Source organism: Pelecanus crispus, chromosome 8 (assembly GCF_030463565.1).
Source record: "Pelecanus crispus isolate bPelCri1 chromosome 8, bPelCri1.pri, whole genome shotgun sequence".
In the NCBI taxonomy this organism is placed as follows: Eukaryota; Metazoa; Chordata; class Aves; order Pelecaniformes; family Pelecanidae; genus Pelecanus; species Pelecanus crispus.
Window position 1 is genome coordinate 44,149,999 of NC_134650.1, and position 27,798 is coordinate 44,177,796.

Sequence of the window (27,798 nt, forward strand, 5' to 3'; positions counted from 1 at the left end):
AAAGGCTTGCAAGAACAATTGCTAGAGAAGTGAGGATGAGCAGTGAGTAGATGTTAAAATGGACTGTGACGCTATTTACAAATAGTGTATGCGAGTAGATAGTTTACCCATAACAAATACTCGTACTCACACCCAGCACACTGAACTATAAAAGTTGAATGTATTTTTAAGCATAACAAAATACAGAGAGATGTGATAATAAGCCATCCATTTTAATAAGGAATTAGAATTCTGACCTAATTCTTTCCCAGTAGGATTTATCACTAGCTTATAAATAACTTACAGGTATAAGACATGGCAATGAAGAATAAATTAACAGAATAAACAAAATGCTCAGAGATTTCCAGCACCTGCTGGTACCACTTTCTCGGGGAAAGACTGGAAGAGAGTGATATTAACGTCTATGCTCAGGTTCATTTTCTGGCTGGCTTAACTCCATTAAAGAGTTGAGTCCGGGGACAGGTAGGGTAGGTGCAAATGATAGCTGTGTCTCTGATGTGTTTATTGCTGTGTTTTACTGATGTCTTGGTGAGGAGAGAGAACTGCAGTTACGGCATGCAGTTGCAATCTAAATTGACCTTTTCTATTATCCAAGAAGTTTTGGCGTGCTTTGCCCTAATGACTGATTAAGTTTTGGTAACTCGTTGTGACTTTCCATTCCAAGTGGATTGGAGGATTGAGATACACAGTATGATCCTTCCTTCCAGTTTTTGGAAGTAAAGGAACTCCAAACAAATCTTCAGCTGCCTGTGTCAGCTTTGTGTTCAACAGGTGCTTTCATACAGTGGGACGTGAGTGTGCGTGTGTATATATACCTGCTTATATAAGACTGCATATGTTGTCCTGTCCTGCCATACCTTATTAGAAAAGCTGAAGAACTGTCAAAATTACCTAACATAATACTTCATGCAATCATCACTGAGAAAATGTATTTAATGTCTAATGCATTCTTCCCTTTTTTTAAAAAAAAAGAAAAAAAGGCTTTTAACTGAGCATTAGGAGATATGTCAATTATACTGTGATAGTTCTATATGCATCTTCTCTAAGTGTGCTTGAAAAAAAATAAAGAAACAAATTCTAACCAAATCTCCACATGATTAGTATAAAATTTTCAGGGGGCCTTTTTTTCTTATATTCGTCATTTCATCCTTCAGGGAATATGGCATTTTCAATCTGCCAGGGGGTATCTTGATTTTAATATATGTCTATCTTTCTCTTTTGCTTACATTGAAAATCTGCTCTGAGCCTAGTTGAAAAGAATGGGCTGCAAATGGTATCCTTGGCAGGGTCTGGTTACAGCAGCACTGATCTGAGCTATTTTTTTTTCTTACTCTGCTCACTGTGATAGTGAACTAATGAATTTACTCCTCTCTTTTTGTTCATACAGCTTGAAGTCGAGGTCACAGATATAAGTGGGAAAACCATTGATGGTCCAGTCCGCCTAGATATTGCTGTTATTGATCAAAATGATAACAGGCCAATGTTCAAAGAAGGACCCTACGTTGGTCATGTCATGGAGGGATCCCCCACAGGTAAGTCCATGCTGATCGTATCTCTATAAATAATGCCTTAACAAATTTTGTGTTGATAAATGCATTATTGTCATATTGTGCAACTTTTCTTACTGATTTTTGTGGTTCACTGAATCCTTCCCAATATAAAGAGGTGGGAGCAGCTGTGTAGGACAGCAGGTAGTGGTTTTTGAAAAACAGTCAAGTCTCTGCAGTAAAAAAGAAAAAAAAAGTAAAATGACAGTTTGGAATGAAAGCTTTGATTTGTGTTTACACTTTTTTATTCATTTCTGGAATCAACTAAGACAACCCCTAAGATATGATTAAGGTTCAGACCAAATAACATGTACAATTTCTGTTCAGAGTGGGAATTCTACCTTTTTCTCCGTAAGGTTAGCTGCTGGAAGGGTCATTTTTATTTGTTTATATAGCATGAGGCTAGGTAAATAATAGGAATAAATAGAAAGTGCATTATGAATATGCTAATATCGTGGGGCAGATTGAAATACTGAACAGTGTTACTTGTGTAAATGCAGATGCAACAGTGTTGTGGTTTAACCCAGCAGGCAGCTAAACACCACACAGCCATTTGCTCACTCCAACGCCCTCCCCAGTGGGACTGGAGGAGAGAATTGGGGGAAAAAAAAAAGTAAAATTCGTGGGTTGAGATAAAGACAGTCTAACAGTACAGAAAAGAAAGGGATAATAATAATAATAATATACAAAATAAGTGATGCACAATGCAATTGCTCACCACCCGCTGGCTGTTACCCAGCCTGTCCCCAAGCACGCGATTGCTGCCCCCCTGCCAGCCCCCCCAGTTTCTATACTGGGCATGATGCCATACGGTATGGAATAGCCCTTTGGGCAGGTTGGGTCAGCTGGCCTGGCTGTGCCCCCTCCCAGCTTCTTGTGCACCTGGCAGAGCATGGGAAGCTGAGAAGTCAGCACTGCTTAGCAACAATTAAAACATCAGCGTGTTATCAGCATTCTTCTCATGCTAAATCCAAAACGCAGCACTATGCCAGCTACTAGGAAGAAAATTAACTCTGTCCCAGCCCAAACCAGGACAAACAATTGCAACAAAATAAAAACACACTTTGAGAATTAAAGTTAGTAAAGAAAATGTTCTGATTAAATTCACTGTTGATTTTATCTGATGATGAAATTCTGTAAGAATAAGATATTGTTCCAAATTTTAATCTGGGTACAAACAACCATACTAGCTAACTTCTTCCTGCAGATGAAGGCTGAATTAGTTTTCTTCAACTGTTGTCCTCAGCTGTTGTGCAATTTTGTTGTGAGTTATTAAACAGCTGTCGCATTCCACTCGAGAGGTATCTCCACTGCATTTGCAAGCAGTAATTGTATGATGAGATTAATGTTATGGAGTTAACCTGGATCTTGGTGAAAGAAGTCTAACACAGTAGAAGCCCCCATTAAAATCAGTGGAGTGACAGCGATTTAATTGAGATCAGAGTTGTGGGTTATATATTTGTATGTCTTTCTATACATCATTGAACAAAAGGCCTTATCCTCCTTATACAGTTGAAGCTGTGAGTATAGACATAAGGTTTTGGCTATATAGGCATACTGAAATATTTTGAAATGAAAGCTGGAATCAAGTATATTAGATTTTCATGAATATTTAATATTCATTGAAGTTTAATATGGTGACATGTGCTTTGTTTACCCTGAACAAGGATAGACATTACCTTTCACTTCCTTGTATTACATATTGATAGGACTAGAACTTATTCTTTGTCCTTATTTTATTATTTATGTAATTTCTAGAAATCATGTAACCTTTTTAGTGAGTTTTGCATTTTCACATATAGTTGCCATTGCTTGAAAAGCTGTAGGTATGAAATGCATTATGAGTTGCTCCTTCATCAGATTAAAGAGAGTGTTCAGGGAAATGTCCATTTACCTGACTTGTGACAAGCATGTAATGAACCAATTGACGACCTTTTCATTCAAACAGGAATGTGTTTCGTATTTGTGAGTATGGCTGGCGAGTGTACGCTCACTCTTTTCTGTTGTAGGTCTCTAGTACATTCTTAATTTATTTCAGATATTAATTGCTTATTCAGAATTCAAAAGAAACTTCCGTAGACTGTCCCACTTCCCATTCACCCTGTGTTGTAACAAGAGTTTCATAATTAACTGAGAATGTATTGCTAACAAATGTCAGAGATTCCTGTGCACAGTCAGTAGTATGTAGCAGAGTGTGACTATCTAATTGGATCAAGGGACCAACTTTATTATGTTTTCATTTAAACTACAGCATCTTCTTGTCATGCCCATTTAGATACACATTCCTAGACCGCTGAGTAGGATGGTGTAGTTTTAGCAGACTCACAACCCCTAAATCGAGTATTTCAGTAAAAGAAAGTGGTGCCAAACAGCTCAAACTCTGCGGTGTTTAAGCTTTAATCCTGCTGGTAGTATATGAGCTCTGGGTATGAGCTGCGTGTTCCTGCAAGTCTTTCAGTGGTCTCATCTCTCTCCATCAAAGCAGAAGTTTTCACCTCTTATGTACCACACACCCTTCCGAAACAATATTTAACGTTTAGCTTTGACTGTTAATTGCAGGCTATGGGACAATATTTAACTGTTATCTGCTCCATGTTCTTTCTTTACTCAAACTCTATACCAAGTTTCTTTTCTCTGCCAAGGAATTTTTTTTTTTAACTGGCAGTTCCCTGTTTTTGCTCATCTATAAACTGTCCTTGCTTTTCCTTTTTTTCCACTCCTTACATTGAAGTTTATGCTTCTAACTCAGTAGATGTGTTTCTCAGTCCAACTTCCAGTGAATTCTTCTGTAATTGTTTTCATCTGTTTTCTCTTGCTGCACCTCAGTATTTATCCATGTAGCATTTGGCATGTTGATTGTCAAAGTTTGAATAATTTTTCTAAATTTCATCTTTTTCTTATCCTCTCCCTCTTCTCCCTAGGTATTCATCCCATTAAACTTCATAACCTCATTTTCCTGGTGTCAGGAACACCTATACTTGCAAAATTACTTTGTGCAAAAGTGAACCCGTAGAATCAGTGTTAGCTAGAATCTGTCATAGTTCTCTATGCGGATGGCATCCAGTCAACCAAGATTTCATGTTGTTTACATCTGTTTGCCATAGTTCCTCAAATTTTATGGCATATATCTTAAAATTATTCATCAGGTTCTGCTGTCTTGCTGCTCCCAATCAATAGTTGCACTACACAGCTTGATAGAAATCTTTATGTGCGTGTGTTTGCATGTATGACTCCTGATTCCTTCTTATTGTATTAAAATTGTATTGTTGTATTTCTTTTTTGAAGTTCCAAAAGAAAGGCTGTGCATTATATGCATAACCTTATTTCCTATCTCAGCTACCTTCATCGTTATTCAAGCTCTGAATCAAACCCATTCACTGAAACACTCTTCTGCTGAAAAATAATGCTCATATAGGTATGTTGGATCTGTCTTTATGATCACTGGATCAAAGTGTAAATGTCCATGGATTCCACTAATTCAATGATGAGAGATGCATAATTATGTAGAAAAGGATATAGATATACTGGACTGTGAAATTTGCCTGAAGGATTTTGAGGCCTTATTAAGGCCTTGTGTTTTCCTGTGGGGCCATGATTTTAGCAGTCTGAAACCCAATGGAATTTTCTAGTGGCTTTCCACTTATTTATTGAATCTAAAATTGCACTTAAACATTGTCTATTATTCATCGGAAATATCAGAGATTTATTAATAAATAAATCTTGGAGAGAGTTAGCATCATGAATTTAAATATATAAATCTTAATATTCCAGTGAATGTTTATATTGAACTGTAAGACACATGTTCCAGCTTTTTATTGTTTTCCAAAATGACTTTTTTCATTCCTTGGTAATGTTAGGACTTGGTAATGTTAGGTTAATGGTTGGACTGGATGATCTTAAAGGTCTTTTCCAACCTAATCGATTCTATGATTCTATGATACTATTAATGATTTGAAGGTTTAGTTCCTTAAGTAGGGAAGGACACAAAACTTACAAGATTATGGTGAAATGTTGCTCCAAGCCCCTTTTAAGGACCCTCCTTTCTCTGCCATTGGAGATAGTTACAAGTAGAAGAAAACACGGAGATAGTGTGTAATTTTTGTATTTATTTAATCTGTCTATGGATAATTAAAGAATCTTTTGTGCACAGTCCCAGTGAGGATGTGTTTTGGTGGTGTTTTAATAAATTTTCTGTGTTACTAAGGCCATTCACCTTTTTTTGTGTGTGATTTTTGAACTCACAGTAAACACCACTGGTTATTTGGACATCTACGATTTGTGTCTCATCACCTTACTAGAGAGGCAAATACCTGGGCATAATTACTGAGAATATAAACTTGTATATGCATTACATAAACAAATATTCATCTGAATTTCAAGCTAGAGCTTGCCACAGCTTATAATTAATTATAAAAATATGTGAATGGTAGGTGATATAGTAATGTATTTCTTTCCCAATATATCTTTCCTGGAGAGATTTAATGATACAGTTAGCTACGGTTAATTAGCTGTTTTCATGGAAAATTGTCGTATTCCTGGAAACAACCTAGAGCCAAATTCTAACAAAAGTACAGTGAAATGTATGCTTAAAATGGTCATAGACGTTTTCAGATTTCTATTAGGAGGTCTTTTCCTGGACAAACTGCAGACTTGGGGGCTATTTATTTAAAAAAAAAAAAAAAAAGCACAGTAGAGAAATAGTTTGCATGTTTTTATTTATAAAGTCACTCATTTTTGTATGGGACTGAAGTCAGCAGATATATATACCAGGAAAATAATAGTTGAGCCTGATTCAGTGACACCTATGGCAATTTTTCTACTGACTGTGATGGGTTTTGTGTTAACTGTACTGCTGATTTCTCACATTTTTGTTTTCTAAGTTATGACCCAGTTTATTTCCTATAGATCTCTGGTCTGTCCAGCTGTCAATTCTAGGGTTTAGGATCTGTGTCCTGCTGCAGACTTGCCTCAGTACACTAATGAGAGTGACTGTAACCTTATGGATTAGGTAGGCAGGCAGAAACATTTGGACATCTCACTCTTTAAAGGTTGGAAAGTGAAGGCTGGTTAAATGAACTTGGCAGCCATCTCATTTCACTTGCTGATGGCATTTAACAGAAATTATTTTAAACGCATTTGACACTATGTGACTTGTAACTGTATGCTGCAAGCCCAGTGGGGTAAAATCTTAACTGCAGTGGTTGGGAGAGTTGCTCGAGTATTGCATGTAAAAAAGTAACTTGTTTTCTGTGATGCACAATAGCCTGAATGCACTGCATTCCAGCCAAGGAGCCCCAGACCAGGACTCTTAGAGGTCTATAAATAATAGCTAGAAATAAGGGGACATCTGAAGACATTTAGAGAGCAAACAAAATTAAGAGGAGTAGACTAGAGAGTTGTTCAGTATTGTAAAATAATAATATGTAAAAATGGACAAAGCATGAGAAAGGGTCTGAAGCGCTAAGTATTATTGATGGCTATGCATTGTATAATAGTGCATGGCTATGGTTCAGACAAATGAATACTGGTTCTACAGATGGTGGCTTCTTATCGAGAACAACCTGCCAGAACAGGGGGGGTTATACTTAACCTAACAACAAGAAGGTTAGTATACAAATGAATATAAATGAGATTAGATATGATAGATGAGAATCAAAAGATACCAGGAAAGGTAAACTATGGGCAGGCTGGCCTAGCAAAGTGGCAAGGATATATAAGGCATCTTTGTCTGATTTGCATCTGTTGTCATCTTTAATACATTTCAAATAATACGGTAATATTTTCTGGACCGTGGTTTTTTTTTTTTTTCCCCTTGTAATCCCTGCTGGTTTATGGAATAAGAAGGTTACCAGAGCTGTAAAATGAATAAAATTGCATTGAATTTGGTGAACTCTCCAGGCCTACTTCTTCCTTTTGACCTATAAATCCAATGACATGGAGGAAACTACAAGGTTGCTTTTAAGAGTTTTCTTTTAACCAAAAGATTAAAATTAAAAATAAAATTTAAAAAACCTCAGTTTTGTCACAAAGAGCCATCAGAAGAGAATAGTAAAAGGTATTGTTTCTTTCAATCTAGGTAAAAGTAGCAACTGAAATTTCCCGGTGGCTTCTGATTGTGCCTGCATCAATGTTAAGATGATACTTCTCCTTCAAACTTTTTTGTCACAAAAGTTACTATGTTTTGCATACAGTTGTACGTTTGGGTGTTGTTTTTTTTTTTTTAATGCATTGCACATTTTTTAAAAATAAGAATACAATTCCTGGAAGATTAAATTGGAGGGGTAGTTCAGGATATCAAATCCTAAATAGCATGAAAACCGAAGTGGTGTCAACATCAACCCTCTGCCCTTAGTTGGTTTAGTGGTGGACTTGGTAGTGTTAGGTTAACGGTTGGACTGGATGATCTTAAAGGTCTTTTCCAACCTAAATGATTCTATGATCAACACCCTTTCAGAGCAAGCATGAAGCATCAGTTGATGGTCTAGGTCTGAAGTAGGATGTGGGTTTGCATATATTTATTCTTACTGTGCTGAATTTTACTTGAAGTATAATGGGGACATTTACAAAGTTTTTGAGAGTTCCACGCAGGAAGTCTGCAGTTGGTTTAGTGGAATGCAACCATTGTGTAAAACTATTTCACCAAGCAAAATGCTTCCTAAGCAAAGTAGTCTGGGGTAAATGCTTGAAAAACAGTTTGAGGGTAGATAGAGTTCATGACCATAATGAGAATAAAATATGGAATGTTTGAATAAGAATTGCAGAAAAATGTAATCGAAGCAAAGAGGTACATTTTGATGGGTCTCAAACTGTACTTTTAAGTAAAGGCACATGCTTGAAATACTGCTGACACTAATGATGGTCTTAAAACAATGAAAAAAATAACTTCAAGACAGTAGCAGAAATGGTTTTCTGATAACAGTGTATGAGGAGAACCAAATACTTGTGAATGTTTTTTGACATTTCTTGTAATAAGAGAATTATGATGAACTCTTTGGGGTATTCAGCTTAAAAAAATTAATATTACCACTGCGTTTATCAAGGAAAATAAAAACCAAAGATTTAATTTTCTATGATGCAACTTGCATATATGCATTGTAGAAATGCTTTGTATGATATGGGAATATTGATGCATTTTAATACTAGAAAGTAAAATATTGCACTGTGTTGTGAATTTTAATTATAGGAGTCTCACCACATCATAAATTAAATCCTTAATAGCCTGCCTGCTAGACCTTGTCTTGGTCCCAATTGGGTGGGCATGATCTGCTAACCACGAGGAATGTATTTCTCCCATCTTCTGTTTGTTATACTGATATGATCCAAATTACTTTTTTTTTTCTCCTAAGCTAAGCACAAGAAGTTTTCACCCTGATTTTCTTATTTGTTCTTTTTGTTTAAAAACAAACAAAAAAAACCAAACAAAAACTTGTAAAGATACGGTTTAGCTTTATATCCTGTGTGTAAACCAGAGCTCTGACTAAAAGAATTGTTGAAAATTTAAGTGCTCATTACAACCTCTTTTATGGATTCTGCTTTAGCAGTTTTTGAAAACCTATCAATTCATTTTCAGTTTCTGCCTGTTGGATGCTAAAGGTATGTAATGAGTGAGCTCATTATTTCATATTAAAATATTCATAATTTTTTAAAAATCAGCAGTAGAAAACTTAGAAGTCTGAGCTGCAAAGCTGAAATGTCTCAGTAAGTGCCCCTCGAAACTATCTCAGAATTAAATGTTTGAACCTGAGCTTTTTTGATTCAGAGCAATGTCTCTTGCAGCAATATTTTGATTTTAGAGGAGATTTGAAATGTCAAATGTCACACATTTAATTGTGAAACTTATTGCTATGAGCTGTTACAGAAAACAAAAGCATAAATTGGTTCAAGGAATTTGATAAGTCCAGGGAGAAAAAAATCATAAGTGACTTGGTTATTCAGCATAATAGTACTTAATGAGACTGTGGCATAGGAAGTCTCCGAGTTAAAGGAAACAAAAGAATGTAGAAAAGTCTATCTTAGGAAATACAAACCTTTTTTCACATACCTTTTCCCTAGTCCTCCACTGCTGGAGAAGGGTGTTAAGCTTTGGTATAACCCAGTGTAGCAGGTTTTATGTTCTTCTATGTACGAATGTGTGTAGTTTTATGCACACTTTAAAAATTGTTGACGACAAACTTTCAGCAGTCTTTTCCTAGGATTAAACATCTGCATTTCAGCAAAAATGTACTCACTGCCTTGAAGTTTCTTGTAGTGTAGTCTGTAAATGTAATGGACGTGAACCAGGTAGAAACATCTGTAATGTCAATATTTTAATTTTCAAAAAGAAGCCAAGAAGAACCAGTTGGTTAATTATGCACAGCTGCTTTGTATGTCCTAGGAGGAATTTGTCCTCAAATCTGTGTAGGATAAAATATAGCTCTATATGAATATGGGTATTTTATGTGTGTATATATATGTATATTTTATACACATATGTAAGACATGAACATATACAGACACACAAATACTTATCTGGTCCTTTAGTAGTGCCTAGGGATCCTGGTGTGTTCTGGTTACTGTGTATGTGCATGATGAAAAGAAACGATACGTATTTATTAGTAATGTATTGTATTATGGCAGACAAAGATGTACATCCAGTCCAATCTGCCTGTGTTTTTTGGAAGAAGTGGAGAAAAATAACTCATTAAAGTATTATCCAGTAATTAACAGGTGCCCAGCCATGCAAGTGTGGTTAAACCAGTACATTTTGACCAAATTAAAATAATCTCATGTGTAGCAATTAGCAGTTCACTCAAACTGAGTATGTGATATGAGTGTCTGGAAGCAGGAGTCTGCAATTCACTCCAGGGTTCAATTATTCTTGATTTTCAGCAGAAATAGGTTAGACTCAGAAAAGGCTCCAGATCAGCTTAGGTACACATGTCAGAATTACTGAGCTGTTTGTGAGGACTAGAAATGATGAGCCACCCTCTTCTTCAGCCCCAGACACAAAATTCCCTTTGACTTTCTGCTTTTCACTGCACAACTGATTTGTTTGCTCACTGTCCCTGCTGCTAAAGTGAGCCTTCATCTGCTTTTCTGTAGTTACACACAATGATATACCAAAAATCAGTCTTCTGGCCAGATCAGTGTTAATGCCGAATGTTAAAGGTTATAAAAGCATTATGGTCTCTCTACCTTGGACGTTTCATGTAGTAAAGTATTCGTACTTCCACGCACAGAACAGTGAAAGCAATGATGGTTAGTTGTTTTGGCTCTTTTTACATTATAGCCCAGGTTCATTAAATAAAAATAAGCATGTTTCTTAATTAAAGAACAGATGAATTTTTAAAAAAATGCTGGAGTCCTTGCTGGGTACTAAAAACAAGGTCTCAAGTGAGTTTGTGTAATTCAGTATGTAATTCTTTGCAAAGGGAAAGTTATGCATTAATGAATTTACCAATGGCTTTTGCACCTGTTTTATGCATCAACTTCTGTCCCTCACAGAAAAGAGAAGGATAGGCTTTAAAGGTTCTGAGCAGTTTAGACACGTGAGACAACCTCATCCATATAATCAATTAATTGAAAGATACTGTAGTGCCAGGAAAACGTTGTCTGAAAAAAATAGCTGCGTGGCATACTGCAGAGGAGGAGGATGCCACAGCCCTCTTGATAAGCTTTATTAGCAGTATAAAACCTCAGTTTGTGTTGATATACTTCTAAATCACCATTTCTGGATATTGCTTCCCATCACCTATTTGCAGGCCAGCAGCCCTGCAGGCTATATGGTGAGTTGTGCTTTACGTCAGCGGACTGTCAGCATCCACACTGCTCTATTTCATGCAAGCCCTCTGAAGTGCGTGAAAAGGGTGATAAATCCTCACAACTTGCAATCATATGCCATAAATTTATTATATGATTTGGAGACTGATGGCAGTAGATACAGTAGTTGAAGCCCTACACCCCCTTCCTTGTCCTCTCACTCAACTGGACATAAATCCTGGAGTTGTGTTACCAGGTATTGTAACAATGGGACACCGTTTCTTTTGACAGTGATGCTATGGTATGGCCACTACTCCAAACGAAAAAAAGCCTATAAATTGCCAGTGCAGGCAGGATTTTTTTGCCTTAGTATGCAATGCCAGGATCAGTCAATAGACAGATCCATACTACCTTTATCGTGAAAGAAATACGTAGCTGAATAAAAAACTCATCACTGCAGAATGGCAGGATTATTTATTCCCTTTCAGGTTAATCTGATTATTTTTCGCAATATTATTTGAAAGACACTGTCAGAGAGATAGTGTCTTTTAAAAAAAAAAAAAAAAAGAGAGAGAGAAAAGATATGTTATTTTTAAACTGTGGGTTCATGTTTTTCTTTGCTTTTTTTGTCCCATTTCTCCCTTTATTTCATGCCCTCACAGTCTTTCTTTTCCCACCATTAAATATAGTGCTTGGGATTTAAATTGCAGTCTGTAGTCCCATGAAGTCAAAGGATAGTTGTATGTTACATTTGGAAGACTGAAAACAATTGCGATAGGAAAGGAAACCTTAGTGAGAATGACCAAGCAGTAAAGCGAAGAAATAATGCTAGGTAATCTATGGTTTTATAGTATGATAAGATTTTTTTCTTTATCGAAATACTCAAAATAGTTCACTTGGCTTACATATGTTGAGCAAAACTTCTAGAAAATGTAAGTCCTTGATTTCTTCGTTCAGATTATGTCTTTTAGGTACAGAAAACCTCTATCTTTGCATGCAGCTATTCATTCGCACACATAGTTGCACTAAGTGCAAACATATTTCTGTGTAGCACCTTTCCATAGCTGTCCACCAAAAATAGATGGGAAATTACGTTTACTTTTAGAAATCAAGTCCTGTTAGTGAGCACCACTAACATACTTGAAAGTAAGAAAGAAAATTTTTTAAAAATGGTATGTTTGTACCCCAAGAATATTCAGGTAAAGTTGAAAAGCCTATTATGGGGTTTCTTGCGGGGGGGAAGGTGCTGTCAGCTGATATGTAAGATATGCAAAGAACGCATGACTGAGTTAGAATCACACATAAGAAATGTGATAGGTTGAAGGTGAAATCTCACAGTGGTGCAGATTCCTTACTTTCCATCCATCTTCTGCTGGTATATGTTGGAAACTCCCAGTAGAAATGTCTTTTTAAATATGGATCTGAGAAAATATTAACAGATACATATTCAAGACAGTGATTTTTGGAATACAAATGTAGCTTATCAGTATTATGATTTAAGCATACAGCAGTAAAACATGATTCTTGTTATTGCAATTGTTATCAAAAGGTATCCTACAATTTTTAAGTGGTTCTATGCTAGACTATTTCATAAAACTCTAAACCTAGAAGGGGAAAACAAACAAACCAACCCAATAACAACAACAAAAAAACCCTTTAAGGGTCACTTACCAGTCAAGAACTTGAGTTTTAATTCCCTTTGCTGTTTTAAGAAGCACTGTAATTTCTCCAAGGTTTAATACATGATGACGACTGTGTTGGCCAAAACACAGAGGATTACTCTGAAGGTGTCTCATGGCTAAAACCCATAATTATATTCGCTTGAAGTAGCTGAGAACCTGTTGGATAGGAGGGCTGCATTTTAATTCTGAATACATTCACCAGTGGTTTACAAATGTTTTTCAGGAATACTTATTCTTAAAAAAAAAAAGGAAAAATTTACAAAAGGTAGTGCGGTAGAATGTAGAAACCCTTCACTTGTAGCAACTGCTGCTGCAAAGGGGATTCTATTGAACATCAGAAGTATATATTAAACAGATGCCAAAATTTAATATATTAAACGGATACTAGAAATAAAATATTTGCAGCCACTGCATATATATATTTGTGTCTGTTTTCTAATTATGAATGACTGGGATGACAGACAATGAAGATCTATTTGAAAAATATTAAGAGTTTGAAATTTGGCTCTGTTTTTCAATTAAAGTAAAAGCAAAATCTCCCTTGAAGAGAATTGCATTGATGAATATAAATTAATTCAACTTGAAAGTTATTTCAAAACAATTGATAAGAAAAAGTCAAAGTGGGACAGTTTTCTGTGGTTGACTTTTAACACTATGAATTGTTTTTCTGACTTTCTCTGTGTAAAAATTCTGGAGAAATTCACCTAATCTTTCAAATTGTTTCAGTAGTAACAGAAGCACAACAGAAATACATATTTTGGTACCGTAATAGCTCTAATAAGTTTTCTTCACATTTTTCTGCTAAGAGTATTTTCTTTTTTATTCTTATTACCTTTATGTCTCTAAAACACTGTAAGTCAAGTCACAGTGTAAGAAAATTAAGTTAGGGAATGGTTAATGTAGTCTTCAAATGTATTAATTTACCTGACAATGCCGTGATAGAACTGTTCCTTCCTTATGTGCTCCAGCTCTTGTTCTGGGTGACCTGCTGCCACAATTGTGTCTGAATCCGACTGCAGAAATGTTGATTCCTTCCCTAATATTGACCAAAACTATAAGTGCCTTTATTACCTGGAATTGTGTATCCATTGTAGCAAATAAGTCAAAAGACAATGTATGATATACACTGATGTGTAATTGTTGCTAAAATATTCTCTCACTTTTCAATTTTTCAACTAACTGGCCATGTCAGTACATCAAGGTTTAGCGCCTGCTTCCCAAATAGCTTTCGGAAATAGGTATCAGCTACCTTTTAGTTCATAACACCGTCAACTTCCAAATTCTTTTCGGCAGTGATTGTTTGGAGCTAATAAGAGTAAAAAAATTCATGGATGATAATCTCACTTTTCTCATGCAACTAATGAAATATTTGAAATATAGATGTTTATCAGTAACTTTCGTGGCTGTTTATCAAATAAAGCCTTTATTATTATCATCGTCATAATAATCTTAATCTAGTATTAGTACAAATGAATGGTCTGTCTTCTTTTATAGGCAAATAGTTGAAAAGAAACAATGGGGAGCCAGGATCTTATGTTTTCTGACAGGAAGAAGAAATTGCAGTGCATTTACTTGCAGTGCATACACTCTCCACATAGAAAACGGGAATGCTGCCATTCAGGGACAACATGACTTCTCACTGTTTGTGGCCTGGGATGTTCTAAGCATCTCGGTTCTCACAGCATTAGTATATGCGCTTCTGACTTTCATCAAACTGCAACATTGGGGTCTTGGGACTGGATTTTATGTAGTTCAGGTTTGAAAAAGGTTCCTTTAATTGTATGGTGTTAGAAGTAGCTGCACTGCCCCTTTGTCTCCCTGCAGTGTAGACAAAAAGGAATGGAAAAGATTTTTCTTTTTTCATGGCTTTCCAGGAAAAACAAAAATTAAGGGATACTGCAGTTTTCAGATGGAAACTATATGACTTCAGGTTTTCAGTTTTGTACAACAAATCAACACTATGAAGGCAAAATTCAAAACTAAAAGTAGAAAATAATTGGGTTAAAACTTTTAAAATGATTTTTCCAGAATCCTTACTTACTATACTTACAAAGTACTTTAAAATGGGCAGTACTATGTTTGTGCTAAGAATTAATTTTGGTGAAGATAATGTATATTTTCTTGGACAGTTCTGTCCCAGCTCCAGATCTGCTCTTTAACAGTATGCTTATACAGAATGTTCTATTCTAAAATTTACTGTTGGTAAAATATGAACTTAAGAGTAGTAGACGTATTTAATAATTGGTTTCAGAAATAGGAATGTTATAAAAAAATGCAGTTTTGAATAAAATAAACTTCTGTAGCAATATTTGCCATGCAAACTTGGACCGTGCACGTGGTACCACAGAGAAACAAGATGGGCGTTACTGGGTGAAATTTATCAGTTAGTTTCCTCTGTGGAAGCTCTAAGAGGAAAGCAGAACATGATGCTTATTTTAAAAGTAAAGAGCACATTCTACTTTTAATATCTTTTCATTTTAATCATCAAAAGCATTGTTAGGAACCTGGGCAGGGAAATTTATTTTTAACATGGTTTTGAAATTGAAAGACACTCCTTAAGACAAAGCTACTTTAATTAATGAAATAATCTGTGGTACACTGCAGGGTTTGTCCATGGGGTCATATGATTACTCCTTCAATGAATATACATTATATATTTTTTTCCAGCCTACTTGAGGGTATAATTTTGTTAAGTACACAGGCAAAGAGTATTTCTCGGCCTCTCTGCTTTAGGCTTTAAAAGGGCAGATTATACTTGATCTCACAGAGGGAGGTAGGATACATGTTTTTCCCAGATTGGGCGGGGGCAAAATAAAACACCCAAACCAAACAAACAAACAAAAAAACCCCCACAACTAAAGCCCCCCCCCAAAAAAACCTCAACTCTGCAAATTCATTTGGTCCGACCTTTTTTACTTTTCTCAAATGAAGATATGTTGATTTGTTGCTCCAAGCTGTACTCTCTCATCTGTAGTGCCATACAGCTCCTTTGGGCTTTGAAGGCATTGCCAGTGCCTCAGTACGTTTTTACAATCTGAATTCCATGATGCTCGATTAAAAAAATTCTGTTGAACAATCATTCTCTTTTACTATTGGCAATTATAAATATGGCAACTTTCCTTAAAATAGGTTTTAATTTTTAAAGAAGTAGTTAAAAGCTTTTTGTCTGTCATTTCTTGACATCAACCCTGTGCTCCTGTGGTGTATCTGAGAAGTTTGGGAGGCATCTGAAACACTTAAGTTAAAGGGAGTGTTAGTGATAAGATCTCTTTGTGTTTTCCTGTTGAATGACAATTCTTTGTGTCAACTGAGATTGGCATATTGTGAAGTCAACGCGGGTATGAATGTCAAGGACATTCGTGCAGGCTTGTTATTGCTAAAAACCCACATACTACATGTCCAACTCTTTGGAGACAAAATTTGCTACTATTTAACGTAGCAAAAATAATTCTTGCTACATCACCACACCTTTGATTCAGAATATGGAGATAATGTAGGTCTGGATGTGTTGATAGAATATACACAAATTTCAGAAGGGCATCAGCATCTCGGCTGGATTCTGTCCAGGACTTTTCTTTCAAAATTTAATTCGCTACCTTAATTTTCTTTTATATTATGTTGCATGAACCATTAATTAATGTCATTGATCTTGTAGTTTGAATTCTTTAGCACCTGCAGCACCTTTGCTGGGAAGCTTCGTAGCTAAGTACTGCTAACCAAAGCGCTCTCAGTAAATTCTCTGATTCAGCACCTAGGTAGCATTTTTTACTCTTCAAAAAGTTCTCCTCTGGGGTAGAGCACCAATTATAAAAATGCAATCACAGCAGTTGCATGATGTTAAAATAAAACTTATGCAGTAGCATATAATAGCAAATCAAACTATTAAACAATATAGCGTTCCTTTCTATATGCAAGAGTAGGTTCTTACTCCCACAGGCTATATAAGTGCTACAGTAAGAATTGTAAATGTTTGCAGGATTGGGCTGGTTTTAAGCAAGCCCTAGAATGAAGCCAGGGTGAATGTAAGATGAGGAAGCATCCCACTGCTCTGTTTCAATTGAACTTGCTTTGGATTCTTCCACTAAGAGACATCAGTTCATTGTTTTAAGCCAGAAAAATGGTATGTATGTCCTTGGTATCCAGGATCTACATTATACTCAGATACAATAATGCTAGTACCAGCAGCAACTAAATAAGTGGTGTAAGGTTTTAATCTGACAAATTCTGCAACAGTTATATGAATAAGTTTGAGGACTACTCAGAAAAATCCTATTGGAGAGAAAGCTGATACCCTAAAGTCACTATGAGAGTTTCTGGTAATTAAAAAGTGGCCAGACATTTAATGAGTAGTCATATAAACCAAAAAATGTAAGTACACTAGAAGAATGTAATTGCATTAAAGGAGGTATACTGAGATACTGAAATGTCTATGGTGTAGCTATGAATAAATGGATTTTGTACTGCCTATCATCACTGCTGTGTAGGAGCAACCTATACAATGTTAGTAAAACAAATGCTAGTTTAGCAAGCAAAGTTTATGATAGATTTAACAAAGATACAATGGGCGGTACTGTTCTTGTTATGTCAACTTTTTGTGCAGATGGGATAAGTGGTCCCCACATCTGGTCGGCCAGAACTTGGCAGAGGAGCTCAGTTCCCAGCTGTAGCAGAGAAGGGCCATAGCTGTGGAAAACAAAAGCAGTAGAGGCACATCAGCATTTTTTAACAGACAATGTAATGGATCATGAAATTGCATACATTACTGTTTGGACACACTTGCAAGCATTGGTTTGCAAACTTCTTGGTTTTTAATTTAAACAGTTTTGCCTTCTTGATTTTAAGCTGAACTCGATCGTAGTTTCTGTTAACAAAAACCTACAGTACTCAAAATAATTATAAGACGAAAAGATAGACATGCCTCTTGGGCTTGTTGTAGTCTTGCTTATTTGGCAGTTTAATTTTGGGAGGTTACACATTCAGCGGGCTTGGTATATGCTGCAGGCTTACTAAAGAAGAACTAAAGAACTGAAAATTTGATCGTATTTTCTTAGCCAGGGAAAAAAGTTAATAGTATAGCTTTTCCTTTCCAATTTCATATTTTGAAGGTTTGCCTTTGCTAGTTAAGATAGTATAGCTTATCCATCCTCTGGGCTCTTATTTTCTCATTGCTACAGCTGTATCCACAAGGTTGAAATTATCAGCTTCAGGCTTCATTGCTACTGAATAAAGTTTTAACTCCTTTCTCTTTTTAATTTTTTTTTCTTTTTTTCTTCAAACTGAAGAATCCTTTTGGAAGCAAGCAAGCAAATCTTTTAGTTTTCCCCTCTTCCTGGTTTCTAGATTATGAATTGTCTGTCAGTTCCTTTATGAGTAGTTACTCATAACTGGGAACTGTAGGGGAAAGACGTCAAAACTCCGAATGTTTTCCTCAATCACTATATAGATTAAAACAGCAGTTACAGTCACACTTCAAACCAGTGTGAACACATAAGTCCATGCTATGCTCAGAGAAGCCCCTGCACAGAGACATTCAGAGCTGCTGACTGTACCACCTCTTGCCATGCACTACGGTTTGGAAACCATTTGTCAAGGAACCTTTGTTCTGTATGGTTTGCTGCTGAATGTAAATATCTCTTTCCTAATGAAACTGGAAAAACTTTTCTGATAAAGGCAAAGACTATTTTCTCAGACCTCATCCAGGGAGAGATGCTGTATTGCACAGGCTAGAACAGGGAGTTTGTTCATTCCCACCATGGCTCTATATTAAATATACTGTTGCATAAAAAGTGGTGTTGTGTTTTCTCATGACTGGTACATCCTTGTATTACTTTGGCCTGTCCTGAGGGTTTTAAAAAATGTGTGCTAGAGTAGAGGAAAAATATCTTCCTTAACTTATGTATTTTAGCATTTTCATAAGCATGTCAGTGAGAATGGGTCAGGTGAGGCTGCTTAAATACTACTAAATTTGCTTGGACTGCAGCAGCCAAAGAAGTGGAAAACATAAAAAAGCATTAATTAAGAGAAACTGAATGAGGTAAAGGTTTCTCTGTTATTGTAGCTGCTTTCAATGCTTAAATTATGTTTTCTCTTGAAAATCTGGTATACCTTAGCTGTAGGCTAGTCCCTGACATGGTCCAGGAATTACAACCTGTTGAATGCTAAGTAGCTGGCGTGGACCAATATTAATGAGGGTCTGTAGAGCAGTCTCCTTATTACTGCTAGCCAAAGGGAAAAAAGAAGGGTATTTCACGGTTTGCTACTCTGCCTAGGGATACCAAATTTACATATGGCCTAAAACTGCTGATCAGAGCTAATCTCCATGATCATTATAGCTTGAAGAAAGGTTTAATATTCAGGATTTTCTGAAGTTTTTTTCTAAACAAAAATAGGCTGCATGAAAGTGGGCCATTGGCAAACCAGGAGTGTGTGCTGCAGCCAAGAATTTTAATGGCTTGATGCTAAGAAGTGAGGACTTGTGCTCCAGTAAAACTTTTTGCAGTTTTGTTCACAGATATTTGTTCAGTTTATTTTGTTTTCTTTAGTCTGCACTAAAGGACACTTTTTCACCAGACTTATCTGACAGGTCTTCAGAGTACAAGAGACAGTGGAACATGGCTGCTTGGTAGAGTCTTGGCAGCAGACATAGTTGTGATCGCCATTGGATGTCCTTAAATTCTCTACTTGAGTTTTCCTGGTGGGATCTGTCAGTTTGCAGTTGAGACCATCATCTTCATTTTTATTAGTTCATGGAAGAAGGGGTACAAAGCTTTTAGGGGATGGGGAATCCTCGGTTCTCCTCACTTTTGTTTTAAAGACGTGCAAATTAATTACCAGCATTTGTGTTTCGTTCTTTATGATCCTGGGCCAAAGATAACTGTAAGCTGAAGGTAACGTGCCAGCTGAGAATTGTGCTTGCTTTCCAACTCTGCATGCTGTATCCCCAAATTTCTAATTTATGTCAGAATTCTGAGAAAATCAGAACCAGTTGGTTTACGTCTAAGTGACTTCAGGGCAAATGGCAGGATTTAGTCTGTGGATCCATTTAGGATTCATCTATAGACGCATTTAGAGATCCCCTGCAGACTTGGTACAACTTCTGCCATTTAGTTGGCATTCACTCTTACCCAGTAGCTAAAAATTTAACATCTTTCTCAAGCATATGATTGCTCTATAGTGCAAAGGTGGAGATACTTTTAAGAAATGAGAGTCCTGGTCAAAAGTTGCAACTAAAAATTTTGCCAGTTGAAAATAGCTGCTTAAGGGAAGAAGACTGGAAAAAAATGTCACGTTAGTTTTGCCAATATTTTTTTCCTGGAGGCAATAAAAAGCAAAAACTGAAAAAATAAACACTCCCCTCAACTGTCCACTCACCACAGCTGTGGAGGGACTATTACTTAAATGCTTGCAATGACTGACAGCGGTGAGGAGGAGTTGATGGGGCTTCTTATGGTTGCTGTATGTACAATTCCAAGCAGACTTTCTTTTGTGGCTTCTTTCTGATCTCTGTGTAGAATCTTTTCTTCCCTCAGCTGTAGCAAATCTGGGATGCCTTATATCTACCAGAGCAGCATGTTTCCTCATCCCTCTCACCCTGCATTGCTTCTGTCATGGTCCTTGTTGAGGAATAGTTGCAAAGGGCTTCTGAGCTATGGGGGCACGGGCTTAAACGTGTGTAAGTCAGGGATTGACACAATTTTGCCTTACAGCGCTGTTGATCTCTCTTGCATCACATATGCTGTGTTTTTTCTCTTGTGTTAAACTGCAAAACCCAGAAGATGTATTTTTTAGCTTTAGTTTTGTTTAGTTTATTTTTAAAGGGTACAAAGTTGGGCTTTTTTTAAAGTATGTGTAAGGAATTTTTTCAAGTGAGCATCTTGGATATATTAAGTGGCTTTGAAAGTCTCAGCTTTGATATGAATTGCAACCTTGTCAGTAATATCTGTGACATGGTAAGAATTTTATTGCCCATAAGCTGCCAAGCAATGCATATTTCTATGTGTTGGTAGATGGCACTTTTTGAAATGCATTCTTACTCATGTGTTACACTATGCGGTTTCTTTTGTTGCAAATCACCATTGGGAATGGGTCCCATGAAAGCTGGTCTGAGATACTGGTTCCTGATTTTTCTGAAGTATGCTGAGCACCTATAGCTTTATATTTTTACTTTTAAGCATATTACTTGAGCTTTTCAGACACATCTGGGAGACCACTGGCATAGCTCGCAGAAGTTGTTACTCCTACTTTTGACTTTTTGAGTTAATTTTCAAGAACATAAATTCTTGCTTGCTAATTCATTTTTTTGCATGGTTGGAAATGACTGCCACAGTTGGCACCTGCAAGTTGCTATGGAGATATTTTCTGTTGGCTTTAAAAGGTGAATGATGATGTTTAAATGTACTCATCATGTACCTGGAGTGTGTGTATATATTTACACCTTAATTCAATAATTCCCACAGTGTGGCTGACATTTAATATTTATTAGAGTTAAATAAGATTTCTTATATTCCAAATTTTAAAGATTCCTTTCAGAGTTGGACAAATAACTCTGCGTTATCTGCGTCAGTTTTTAAAATGATTATGAAGCATGAAAGTTACCTCTTTATAGGTCACACAAATTCATTTACTATTTGGGATGTTAACAGAGATGGCTGACAAAAAGAGCATCAGCTGTGTGTAGGTTTAATAGAAAGCAGTAGGGAAATTTGGCCCCGCTACAGTTTGGAGTATACTTTCTGTTAATGAGAAAATATTGACTACTTTATGTGTACATTATATAGTGAAGTACTATATATTTGAGAACAAGCACTTGCTGATGTAGCTTAGAAAAAGAACTTCGGGAGGAGTTTGTAAGTGAGGTCAAGCTGTGATGTCATTTGGAATGAATAGCTGTAAAGGACGGTTTGCTCCATCTAGAGTCACAGAGTAATGAAGGATGAAGGACCTCTGGAGGCTGGCTGTCCAGCCCCTCTCTCAAAGCGGGGCCAACTTTATAGTTAGATCATTGTAAAGACTATCGTGGAAAACTCCTTCAGGACATAGAAACAATTTAAACCAGATTCCCTGAAGAGTTGTTTTTTGATAGAATACAGCTTATTTAGATGGAATAAAAGCCACAAAAATGCCAGAACAATCTTTACTATTATTATTCAAATTCTGCATTAATGTTTGATTTGACCATATTCATGGCTTCTTTGCTCAGAGAAGTTAATGTTAACAGTTTGCTCCAGTTAATAGAGTTGGGAGGCAGATGCTTTTCATTGATGAAATCTGTCCTTCTGCCACAGGTCAGCAAAGAGCCTATGCACTATTTAAACTCCTGGAGCAGTTTCCTTTTAAAAGATTAAACAAGCTCTAGAGTTTCTACTTTGCAGTGAGATGAAGCAACCATAACCTCTCCTCCCTTATGTTTTAAGATGACTGTTATTCAGGTGTTATTCATTACTTCCTATTTAGTCATCTTGGAAATTCAGTGCACTGTCAGGAAACACAAATATTGCTAAAATTTATGATATAATAGAGAGCTGCAAGTTAATCCATATTTTTCTTATAAGTTTAGTTCTATAAGCAAGAGAATGCATCAGAATAAAAACTTTCCACACTTCTAAATTGCAGGAAAAAGCTTAAAAATACCCAAGAGACTAAAGAATTAAATTGATTTTAATACTCCTGTTTATTTATTCATTTTAATCTCCTGGTTTTGAAGTCAAATTCTGGCTATCGAAAGCTAAGTGTGGTAAGTAACACTGCCTGACAATTTCACATCCTAGGCAAACTATAAAGTTAACAGTGTGTAAGGCTCAGTCATGAAATTTCTTGGGTATATTCTTTATGTTATTAGGGAAATGCAAGCAACCGGTGTGAAACTTTTTAGATGCAGCAGCTTCTCTTGGTGCCTAAGAGTTCACACGTCATGTGCAACTGTTTGGCAGGATGGGCAGCTGTGTTTGAAGCCAGGGTGCACAGAGGGACAGAGATGCTGCTGCAGGGCCATGCTGGGAATGGAAAATCCCAGTAAGATGATGGCAGTTAATGAGATTGACACTAAAACCTCATTTTCTTTTTTGACTCCCCAGCACATGTACTGATTGTTCTTTTTCTTTTTTTTTTAAATTGTGTATTTCAAAGCTGGAAGAAGTCAATGTGTTATATTGGCTTCAAATACAGTTTTCCGTTATGAATAACTTTATGAACCCAACAGTGAAAAGGAAATATTTAGCACTGCAGTCTAAAAAGAGAAAACTTCCATATTAAACTCATGCTTTACCATTCCTATTTGTGTCTAAAAAAGCAGTGCTTGGTGTGGGGGGGTGGGAAGTTTCATTGTTCCTTTTCCATCAATCATGTTACCGTATGGACAGAAGTCATAAACCCTTGAGATTTATAAACCAAAACACACTTGGGAGAGCTCCAGTGAAGAATAGTCCTACATCTTTTAATGATGAATATAAAGTTCTATAGAAAAGGGATCATTGAGGGATACTTAAATAGTTCTAGAAGAATGTTCTGAGTTTTAAAAAGTTCATGTTATATTTTATTAATATATAATATCAACCCCTCCAAGAATCTCCCTAGTGTCATACAATAAGTAACTAGTTGCAATATTAGAAGTGATGAAATACATAGCGTTCAGAATTCTTTAGTCCTAAAATGCTAAAGGCTACATGTAAATTTACATTATGTAAATTGTTTGTTAAATGCTGAATAATGTTGAACCTAGTATTATCTTTGTAACATTTAGTATATAGAGCATGCAGAATTTTGAAAAGAGATACAGGGAATTTGTAATTCCCTTTAATTACTGGAGAAAGAGGCAGTACTTTATATGTGATACTATATGAGTTACTAATGCTTTCTGCTTTTTTAAAACAGTCACCAAAACCCAAATGATCATGTTGGCACACATTATTATTATCATAGAAGCAATATTGAGATATAATGGCTGCTCAGAGAAGTTTGAGAATTTTTCTTTAAAAATTTCTTTCGCTCTAAGGTGAAATACTGCTTCTGGTGAATACATTGGGAGCTTTGCCGTCAAAACTCGATACTCTAAAGTTCAATCTTAAAAACATTTAAAAAATTGCATCAAACTTCCAAGTACAGTCAACGCCTACGAAGAAAAGGAAAAAGAGAAAAAAAAAAAAAAGGCAAGAATTTAAAATGTGGAAGATCCTGGGTCATGCTTCAACATACCTTTGCAACCATCTCCAAAATAAGGCAGAAAAATAGACATAGCTGTGAAGTGGGAGGATTTATCTAATTAATAAGATGTGTATTAAAGCTTGGTCCTCTACTTCCCTCTAGAGTCAGTGGGAAGAAATAGGTGTCTCTAAAGGGTGATGAATCTTCTAGTGAGCTAGTGCGATCTGTGAAAACTATGTTAAATGTCTAGTCATCAATAAACTAAATCTTTAAGCTGGATGTCATCGGGCTAAAAGCAGGTAACTCCTTAAGTCAAATTAATTTTTTTCACGAAATTGATTTTAACTGTATAGATGTCTGTCATATCTAGGTTTAGTAAGGGTAGACATTTGGTTGCTTATGCAGACTTTTAAATAATCTTCTACTAGGTCATAGATACCTAATTCTAGTAATGACCATGTTGTGCTACAGAAAAAGTGAAACAAAAAAATGGAAAGTAAAAGTTCAAATTTTCTCAATTTGCTCTTGATTCACCTTTGGTTTGCTCATGATTTGCTTGTTTCGCTGTTATTACTGGAAGCTGTGATCAATCATGATGCACTATCTGTGTACACAGCAGGCAGGATCTCAAATTTGCAGTTTTGGCACACTGAAATTGCACATTTTTTAATCAAATTTGAGGACTAATTTTAACTTAAAATGGGGGAAAAAGAGAAACAAATATTTTCATTCCTATTTTGAATGACATGTTTGGGTTTGGAACATAATTTTTTTTTTTTAAATTTAAAAGGGAAAAAAGTGTTGGTTCAACTATGAGAAAAATTTCTCTTCACATATAAATTTCTTTTAATTCTTTAATTTCATTAAGATAACTGCTCTTATAATTTTGAATACTACTTTTTTGTTTCCCCAATGAAAAAACATTCTGTAGTTGCATACACTTAACAGTCTAAGTCTTACCTTAAGCAGATTAGTTTTGGTTTTGACTTGATCTTTTTTCACTTCCTGTAAGCTTGTGTATGCTTTCGGTTTAATTTTTTTTTTTTTTAACAGATAGTCTTCTTTTACTTTAAATACAAAACTATGGTAAAAGGCATGAATGTTCATACCATTAAAAATCACCCAATTCTGCAATGAAAAGTCAAAATGAAGCTTTTCTTTCTATAAAAATACCTTTATGTAAGTATCCCAATATATCAAATGCAGTACAACTAAATTGGTGAGGTTACTCCATTTTTTGATACAGTTTTTGACATTATATCCACCTGTTACACAGGGCAAAGGAAAAATTAAAAGAAATGGTAAATAGTAAGAAAATAAGCAGATTGTATAACATAGCATAGAGATCCAGTTTCCAGATGAGCATGTAGCTCCTATTTTTCCCATCTTGGTGTTGTAACCTTCAATATGTATGTCTCTAATAGAAATATTGCAGAATTAGTAACATTTTTGGAGACAGGTCTTGAGTTTCTTCCTGTAAGATAAGCATCTGTATTACTTCTGTTTTATACACCGTGAAATTAGAAAGGTTAGAGTCTGTTTAGTTTCTTTTGCGTATATTAATTAATCTCACAGAGTCTTTCTGAATTAGGTATTGAAGGCTTTTATTATCACCGTTCAAAAGAAAAGATAGGAAATGCCACAATGAAGGTTGGTTGTTCAGCATTAGCTGTCTTCATTCTGTGTACACATTACTTCATTTCCTTTTTTTGTTTACATGGTTGAAAATTGTGTCCTGTAGGACACATCTCTTCTATTGCAAAAGGCAGGTGGTGTGAGGGGAAAGAGGATGTACAGTGAGTAAGACCAGGGACTCAGAGTAGATTTAAAAAAAAAAAAAAAAAAAAAAAGAAGAAGAAAAAGGATAAAAAAAAGAACTTTTGTTTTACTGCTTAATATTAGTTAAGTTTACTGCTTCGCAGTCACGACTATAGCCCTACTAAAGCACAATAAAAACATTCAATAAGAACCAAGTTGATAACGTAATTATTTTATATTGAGTAACAGGCTTCTCCTGGTATACTTGGTTATTTGGGAGTTCTAAGGACAACAAGGCAAACTATTCTATAAAATTAGCTGTCCCCATTTTTTCCAACAAGAAAGCTCAAGTAACTGTTACATGATACCTATTTATTCACTCATTTTCACCCAGAACTGTAACCCAGTAGAATATTGAAAGCAGTGCAGTTTAATAGCTTCTTAACTCACAGTGTAATTTGCCAGTCCAGGACTCTCCAAACAGTTTCCATTTTGTATAAGTCTAAAGAGATAAGCAAAGATCTAAAGCTTGGGGGAGCGGAGGGGGGTGAAGAAGGAACCAGAGGATGGATTTGATGGATACTGGGGAAGATTCTGACATGAGGTAGAAATTGGAAAGTGGACAGAGATAAAGTGGCATGGGTTTGCATAGATGCTGCATGCTGGTGTACTATCTCGGAAGCTGGTGGCTAGCTAGCTTAAATTCGGAAGTTCTTTGATAACTTTGCACTATTATTGCCAGTGTGACAAAATTTTAATTGGTAATCTGAGGGCAGATTGGCAATGTTTCTGGATCTTCTTCTTAAAAAACTATGTTGCTAATGCTGTCCTTTACACATGTGTAAAATTCAAACCAAGATTCTTAAAGTTCTCTAACTTAACAGTTGTGACTTAATCAGCTCTGCCTGCCCTCTTAAATTTACTTTCCAAAGGCTTTTCTCTTTCAGATGCTACAGAAGTCTAGGTCTGGAATAGAGGAGGGTAGCTGTGGTTGGATAGGCTATTAAATGAAAAAAACAGAAAAGTTATAGGGGGTGGAAGAAATAGCTGATCTTGTGGACCGGAGACACGAGATTGCCCTGGCAAAGCCTTGTTCTGTCTCTACGCAGCACTGCTGCAGCAGAGTCCTCTGGTGACACTTGGCCAGGGAAGTTCGTTGTCAGGAAGATTAGATGAAAGACCTCTCCAGAAGGGCGGTCTGATCTGGATTCTCCAGATGGAAGGACTATCAGGTCCAAGAAACTTAAAAAGAAACAGATTTTCTTTCTTATAACTTTCCAGCTCTACTAGTTTTGGAGGCAATCTTGACATTCTTTAATGTTAATCCAGCACTGAATAATGGGAAATGGAATGAAAGGAAACTTAAAGGACATTTCTCCCCTGAAGAGCCCTCACTATGAGTTTTCCTATGTTAGGTTACAATTTGTGTCCCAAAATGGAAGTTTAAACACAGATTTGCAGTGCTTGTAGGATTTGATACTCTGATTGTTACTCTAAGTGCATTTATTATTGTGCTAGCAAAAGTTGGTAGGTGAAAACTACGTAGTCCAACTAGCATAGATTATTTTTTTTCCCCTCATTATTCAAGAGAAAGTCCACTTGTCAGAGTTGTCCTTGTTGTCCCAGGTGTTGTCACAACTGTTGTTCTGTCCTACCCAGGAAGCAGCTGAGTGGTCTTTCCAACTTCGTTGCACACTGGGCTGTGAGAGTTTGTACCAATTGGGAAGGTGGATCTTTATGCAGTTGTCTTTGATGAGATTGCTCGACTTTGAGTTAGAGAATTTAACAGCAGATAATAACAAATCTTCCTAGAAGTCCATTAGATGATGATATTATTGTTTTGTTGATACTGCTGTAATTTTTTATCTGTCTGTCACAATCAAGAGCCATGGAGTAAAAGCAAATCTAAACGCAATTTTTTTCATTAACGTGTA

At 36.1% G+C, this 27,798-nt stretch overlaps 1 protein-coding gene across 1 annotated transcript in view; it reads left to right on the forward strand.

Annotated features, from left to right (window-relative positions):
- CDH13 (cadherin 13) overlaps positions 1-27,798 on the forward strand; it is a 498,153-nt gene that overhangs the window by 295,769 nt on the left and 174,586 nt on the right. The window contains 1 exon segment of the mRNA XM_075715390.1: positions 1,388-1,532. Coding sequence (XP_075571505.1) covers positions 1,388-1,532 — 145 coding nt within the window.